General features: G+C 60.6%; 2 protein-coding genes across 2 annotated transcripts; both read right to left on the bottom strand.

The window, feature by feature from the left end:
• Positions 1-3,157: 3,157 nt before the first annotated feature.
• Positions 3,158-3,613, bottom strand: LOC141028803 (uncharacterized). The gene has a single exon (XM_073506115.1). It carries the CDS (start codon positions 3,611-3,613, stop codon positions 3,158-3,160), a length of 456 nt encoding a protein of 151 aa, XP_073362216.1.
• A 2,846-nt stretch (positions 3,614-6,459) lies between these two features.
• Positions 6,460-6,972, bottom strand: LOC109780823 (uncharacterized). Its single transcript, XM_020339406.1, has one exon. It carries the CDS (start codon positions 6,970-6,972, stop codon positions 6,460-6,462), a length of 513 nt encoding a protein of 170 aa, XP_020194995.1.
• Between the last annotated feature and the right edge of the window lie 388 nt (positions 6,973-7,360).

The following is a 7,360-nucleotide window of genomic DNA, read 5'->3' as shown; positions in this document are numbered from 1 at the left end:
AATATAAAATAGCATATTAATGCATATAAAACATCCAAAAAGAGATAATATAATAGCATGGAACAATAGAAAATTATAGATACATTGGAGACGTATCATGGCCCGGCAGACCGGCCTCGAACCCGACGTCGTGGAGCGCATCGCATGGCGAGACCGGGAGGCGGCGGAGATGGAGGCGTCGGAGGCCGCGAGGAGGGCCGAAGAGGCCTCGGCCCAGGCTTGGGAGAGAGCTGCCCAGGCGCAGGGGCGGACCGCTGCGGAGCCGGCCTGGCCGGCGCAGGAGAGGAACCTGACGCCGGACGTCATAGTCCTTGAGCCCAGGACTGAGGTGGAGGGCGAGCGGGCGGGGCAGGCGGAGCCGGCCGATGGCGAGTCCAAAGTTAACGAGGACATCCTCGCGGACTTGCCGCCCCAGGACGACCCGGCCGGCGGGGGCGAGCTTAGAGAAGGGAACCGCGGGCCAAACGCCGCGCTGGCTGGCGAGGCGCAGACGACGGTGGCCCCGGGCAGCGCGATCGGGGACTCCGGCGCTATGGTGGTCACCCAGCCACGGGCACGGGCGAGGTCATGTCCAGGCCACGCACTTGGGAGGATGCGGCTTCGCACGCCCTGCGCCAGCATCTTCGCGGGCGGGACGACTGTCTGCAGGCCTTCGTCCGGGAGGAGCAGGAGCAGGTGCGGCACTTGGAGTAGGCGGTCGTGGTAAGTCTTTTTGCCTCTATGGCTTTGTTTGTTCGATTCAGTTGTTCTCCGGTGGTGGCGCGACAGCGCACCCACTGGGTGTAGCCCCCAAGGCCCGGGTCGGGCTCACAATAGCCGGGTCAGGTCTTTACCGGTGTCTTATCTCTTTTTCTTGAACCTTCGTCTTCATGCAGCACCTGTATGACCTACGGGCGGACACGTACAACCAGCTCCTGGAGCGATGCCGCAGGGTCATGGCCCAACTCGCCGCCAGGGAGGGGGAGCTACGCCAGGCCCAAGGTACAACTCACATGCTTCCAATGGGGGTGCGACAGCTCACCCGCTGGGTGTAGACCTCGAGATTCGGGCCGATTGCGGAGCAGCCGAGTCGAATCTTAAAAGCTTCTTCTTTCTTTTGTCCGGCATCTGACTTATAACTTCTTCGTGCAGCCGCCGTGGCCGGGGTGCTGGGGCTCCGGAACCAGCTGGATAAAGCCAGCCAGATGCATGACCCGGCCGCCGCCAACCGCGACCGGCTCCAGGCCGAGGTGGAACGGCTGGTGGCGGAGACGGCCAAGGCGTCGGACGCCCACCGGGCGGAGCTGAGTCGGCTAGTGGAGGAGCACGGGGGGAGGGTCTCTGCGAAGGACGCGGAGCTGAAGACGGCCGCCGACAAGAGCACTCAACTTGATTGGGACCTCGAGAGTTGCGGCCGCGCCTGGGCCCTGCGGGGAAATAGGATGCTGGCCAAGGTGCAGCATCTCAATGAGGCCTTCGTCCATATGTGCTTTTTCCCTTCCCCTTTGCCCGACCGGTGTCGCGACCCAACCAAACTTTCTTTTGTTTTGCTAACTTTCTTGTTCCTTTGCTAGGGGTTTTTCCCGAGACACAGGAGTCGGCCGAGGCGGCCGTGCGCGCCCATCGGGCCACCAGCAGGCGTTCGGGGTGGATGTTGATGAGCATGCCGCCTGGACTTTCCCGGAGCTCATCCTCGCCGCCGAGACCCGCTTGGGGGCGGCGGTGGAGCATATGAACCGGCTGTTCGAGGCCGGCTTGAACATGACGAGCGCCCTTTGGCCGGACGCGGTGGTGCCCAATGGCGTCACCCGGCTGGCGCGGTGGCTGGAGACTGGCATGGCGCAGCTCGGGGCTGGGGCTTCCGTAGTTTGGGCTGAATCGGACATGGCGCTCCGGTTTGTGATGTCGTGGTACTCGGGTATGGATCTGGGTCGGCTGGCATCTCAGCGCGCCGGGTCGGAGGAGGAACTGTCCCTGCGAGCGTTAGCGATCGTAGCGCGGGCCAGCTACCTTGCGTCCTTTGCCCTGCATGACTAGTTCGTCGCAGAGCGCACGAAAGATGGCGCGGAGATCCCGGCTTACGACTCTGGCCTGCTGTTGACGACCTGAAAGGCAGCTCAGCCGAGTCATTGGCCTATGCGGATGATGGCGCCACGATGCTGGATGACACCGCCACGACCAAGGAGCTGGTGCGCTCTGGAGCCGGCATGGCGGCTGTGTCTACCCGGAGGAGGCAGTGGGGAGTGATGCCAGCACGGATGCCTCCTAGGCTGTCCTTTATCTTCCTGTACTCAAACTTTAGTTAGGTAGTAGGTCCACCCACTTGGGGTGTAGTTCGTGTAATGAACTCCTCGCCGTGGGCCTTTTGTTATGTATAAATGCGCGTGTGCTTGCTCTTGCACTTGTCTTCTTAGGCCATTTTACTTGTTCGACTTCTCGCTTGGTTTCCTCCCCGCTAGCCGGACAGTCGGGAGCCAACTGTGGTTGGGTATTCGGCCTTAGGAAGAGATGGACAATACTTAGGCTTTTTGGGACGTTGAGCGAAAGTGAAACACTGACTGGGCCAGCTGGCGGCGGATGGCGAAGCCGGCCGTCGCGCAGCCGGTCATGCTGCGGTAGATGAGAAAAAAGGAAAATGGCACCGGATCAACCTGGCCGGGCTCTCCCCCTTAGTTTTTTCATGCGTGATGGCACTCCAGCCTTTAGCTCTTGCAGGCTGGTCGGCCATGGGTCGGACTGCGACATCGGCGAAGAGAGGGCTTTGGCAGGATGTACGTTTCCAAACCGGCCAAGGGAGAACGCTGGGTCTGGTCTAGCCGGCGAACCCCCAAGCCCCGGAGCCGGCCGTGCCGACCCAGAGGGGGATAAAATGTAGAACAACGCATAGAGCACATAATCCGACGTGATAAAAAAGGTAGCTCCCGAGTGTCGTGCGGGGGACCTGCTGTTTCATTAAACCGAAAAGGGGGTGATGCGTACATACATGCGTTCAACTGCAAAACCGGCGTAGGAGCTCCGCTTTCCAAGGGCGCTCCGTCTCCTTGCCAGAGGCGTCTCTCTTGCGCTTGTTCGGCTTCTGCGTGTCGATGAGGTAGTAGGCATTCCTATCGCACAAAGCCTTGCTGATGATGAAGTGGCCCTCCAACGGGGAGGCCAGCTTGTGCTGGACGGCCGGCCGTTAGATGAGCCGGAGCACCAGATATCCCTCGCGTAATGCGAGCGACTTGATTTTCTCGCTGTCGTAGTGGCGCAGGCCTTGCTGGTAGATGGCCGACCGGTTGAGGGCCACGAGGCCCGCCTCCTCGAGCAGGCCGACGCCGTCTTCGCGTGCTGCTTTGGCTTCGGCTTCCGTGTGCAAGGTGAATCGGGGGGAGTCGAACTCGACATCGGTGGGGATGATGGCTTCGACTCCGTAGACGAGGAAGAATGGCATGAAGCCACTCGACCGGTTGGGCATCATTTGGAGGCTCCAGAGGACGGCCGACAACTCATCGAGCCAGCTGCCGGGTGAGTGCACAAGCAGCTCGACAAGCCGTGGTTTGATCCCGGCCAGAATTAGGCCATTGGCCCGCTCCACCTGGCCGTTTGACTGGGGGCGCGCAATTGAGGCTAGGTCGAGCCGGATGCCAGACATGGACGAATACTGAGCCAGGGCGCCCTAGGCAAAGTTGGTGCCGTTGTCAGTGATGATGCTATGGGGGACGCCGTAGTGCACCGCGATGTCCTTGATGAACCTGACGGCCGTGGGTCCGTCGAGTTCCTTGATCGGCCGCGCCTCGATCCACTTGGTAAACTTGTCCATGGCCACCAAGAGGTGTGTCATGCCGCCTCGCATGGTCTTGAACGGCCCTACCATGTCGAGGCCCCAGACGGTAAATGGCCACGTGATGGGGATGGTCTGGAGAGCTGAAACCAGCTGGTGGTTGCGCTTGCTGAAGCGTTGACAACCCTCACACTTGAGGAGCAGCTGATCGGCGTCTTCCAGGGCCGTGGGCCAGTAGAAGCCATGGCGGAATGCTTTGGCCACCAGGGCCCTCCAGGCGACATGGTGCCCACACTCACCCTGGGGGATGTCGAGGAGGATCTCATGCCCCTTGTCTGGCTCGACGCAGCGCTGGAACACGTCGGTCGTGTTGCGCTTGACGAGCTCATTGTTGATGATGGTGTAGGCTGAGGCCTGGTGCTGCAATTGCCGGCCTTTGACTTTGTGGGTCGGGAGCTCGCCACTTTCGAGGAAAGCAAGGATGGGTTGGGCCCATGACGGTGTTGTTACCACCACGAGGATGACAACTTGGGTGGGAGCCAGATCGGCAACCTCCGGGCCGGGACCAACAGCCCTCGAGCCGGGTTGGGCCTCCCTCGAGGCGGAGCCGGCAGCCCCCGTGTCGGGGCTAGAGCTGGCAGGCCCCACGCAGGGCAAGGAGTCCGCTGGGTCATCCGGGACAAAGATGGGCTCCAAATCCGAAGACGGCTTGATGGAGGGTTTCTGCAGGCACTCGAGGGAGACGCTGGACAGGATTGCTTGTCGGGATGAAGCTATATTGGCCAGCGTGTCGGCTGCCTCATTGTCCACTCGGGGAACATGGAGGAACTCGCAGCTGTCAAAGCCGCCGGACAGTTGTTGGACCAGGAAGCGATAACTGGCCATGTTGGCGTCCCTGGCGTCCCACTCGCCGGAGGCCTGCTGCACCACCAGGTCCAAGTCACTGTAGCCAAGGATGCGCTGGATGCCAATCTATTTGGCCAGTCGGAGGACATGGATTAGCGCCTCATACTCGGCAATGTTGTTGGAGGCTGCGAAGTGGATCTACAGCGCGTACCGCAGCTGGTCGCCCTTTGGGGACGAGAGCACGATGCAGGCTCCCAGGTCGGTGCGCATCTTGGAGCCGTCAAAGTGCATGCGCGAGTGCATCGAGTCGGGTGCCAGTGGCAGGTACTGGGTTTCCGCCCAATCGATGAGGAAGTCGGCCAACACTTGATTGCGGTGTCGGGATCATAGAGGATCGTGTGGCTGGCCAGCTCGATGGTCCATTTGGCAACCCGGCTAGAGGCATCCCAGTAGCCCATGATCTCACCGATGGGGGTTGTGCTCACTAAAGTGATGGTATGCTCCTGGAAGTACTGCTTCAGCTTCTTTGCGGCAAAGTACACATCCTAGCACATCTTCTGGTAGTGGGGGTAGTTCTGCTTGGTGAGGGAGAGCACCTCGCTCAGGTAGTACACAGGGCGCTAGACTGGCTGCGCCTTGCCCTCCTCAAGGCGCTCGACCACCAGCACCACACTGACCACGCGTGAGGTGGCCGCGATGTAGAGCAGCAATGACTCCTCAGCCGGCATGGCCAGGATGGGTGTCGTGGAGAGCATGCGCTTGAGGTCCCGAAAGGCTTCGTCCGCTCGGTCGTTCCACTCGAATGCAGACGTCTTCTTCATCAGCTGATATAGGGGCAGGGCCCTCTCCCCCAGCAGGCCGATGAACCGGCTGAGAGAGGCCAAGCAGCCGATGAACTTTTGGACATCGTGCAGCCGAGCCGGCTTGCGCATGCGCTCGATGGCCTTAATCTTTTCTGGGTTAGCCTCAAGACCGTGCTCCGAGACAAGGAAACCGAGGAGCTGGTCGGCTGGCATGCCAAAAACGTACTTCTCCGGGTTGAGCTTGATCTAGTACTAGCGCAGGTTGGCAAAAGTTTCCTTGAGGTCGGCTAGGAGGGTGAGGTGTTGCTTGGTCTTCACCACGATGTCGTCGACGTAGACATGCATGTTGCGGCCGATCGGCACAGCAGGCATTTCTGCATGTAGCGCTGAAAGGTGATGCCGGCATTCTTTAGCCTGAACGACATGGTGAAGTAGCAATACACCCCAAAGGGCATGATGAAGGACGTCTTAAGGGCATCAGCCGAGTGCAGCTTGATCTGGTGGTAGCCGGAGTAGGCGTCCAAAAAGGCAGGAGCTCGCAGCCGGCCGTGGAGTGAATCACTTGATCTATCCGCAACAGGGCAAAAGTGTCCTTGGGGCAGGCCTTGTTCAGGCTGGTGTAGCCGATACACATGCGCTAATTGTTGTTCTTCTTCAGGACGGGGACTGGGTTGGCCAGCCACTCGGGGTGGAAAGCTTCCATCATGAAGCCAGCTACGAGCAGCCGGGCGATCTCCTCACCAATGGTTCTTCACTTCTTCTCGGAAAAGCGGCGTAGCGGCTAGCGGACACGCTTGGCGTCCTTGCATATGTGAAGTTTGTGCTCGACGTACTTCGTCGGAACACCCGACATGTCCTTGGGGGACCATGTGAAGATATCTCAATTTTCACGGAGGAAGTCGACGAGCTCGCCTTCCTATTTGCTGCTGAGGCGGGTGCCCACAACGACGTACTGGCTGGAGCTGGGGTTAACCGGGTTGAGCGGGACCTTCTTTGTATCCTTAGATGGCTGGAACGGAGCCTCATTGGCCACCTGCTTGAGCGTAGCCGGCTACTCGCCAGCCAGAGCTATGATCCGGTCGACTGGCGCCTCTCCTCGGTGACGACCAGTGACTCAGCCATCTTGGAGCCGGCTTTGGCGCACTCTAGGGATTTCTTGTAGTCGCCAACAACAGTGATGAGGCCCTTGGGACCTGGCAACTTCATCTTCAGGTAGGCGTAATGGGGAACCGCCATGAACTTTGCCAACGCGGGCCGGCCTAGCAACACGTGGTAGGGGCTGGACAGGTCCACCACCTCAAACCAAATGGGCCCGCGCCGGAAGTGGTCATTGGTGCCTAATAGGACGTCGAGCCGGATCCGGTCGACCGGGGAGCAAGAGAGACCCGACACGATGTCGTGGAACAGCATCCGGGTCGGCTGTAGGTGCGTGGCCTCGATGCCAAGCTGGGTCATGGTGTCACGGTAGAGGATGTTGATGTTGTTGCCGCTATCGACGAGGACCCACGAAAAGCGGCAGGTGCGCCTTTCGGCGACTATGGTGCGGTCGTGGACAAGGGCGTAGCCGCCCGGCGTGGGCATGCCAGCCGGATGGTCCTCCTGACTCCAGCTGACCGGGCGGTCGGACCAATGCATGTACTGAGGGGTGGGGGAACCACGACGTTCACCTTGGCCTGATGGCGGCGCTCGCTATGCTTGTCGCTGCCCTCGTTGGTGAAGACGACATAGCACACATTCGGGTTGGGGAATGCTTCATCGCGCATCGCACCGGCCGCCGGGGGAGGCGGCGGCTGCCCCGCACCAGCCGACGGAGGAGGCGCGGGTGGCGGTAGGTTGCCCTTCATCAGGCGCTGGGTGAAGGTGCACTGCCGAAGCGTATGCGTGGACGGCCTCGTGCCGCTGTGGTGCCTGCAGGGGGAGTCGAGCATCTGCTCAAAGCTAAGGCTGGGCAGCCAGGTGGTCTTGCCAG

Source organism: Aegilops tauschii, chromosome 1, assembly GCF_002575655.3.
Source record: "Aegilops tauschii subsp. strangulata cultivar AL8/78 chromosome 1, Aet v6.0, whole genome shotgun sequence".
NCBI classification, from domain to species: Eukaryota; Viridiplantae; Streptophyta; class Magnoliopsida; order Poales; family Poaceae; genus Aegilops; species Aegilops tauschii.
This window is presented reverse-complemented; position numbering and strand designations above follow the sequence as displayed.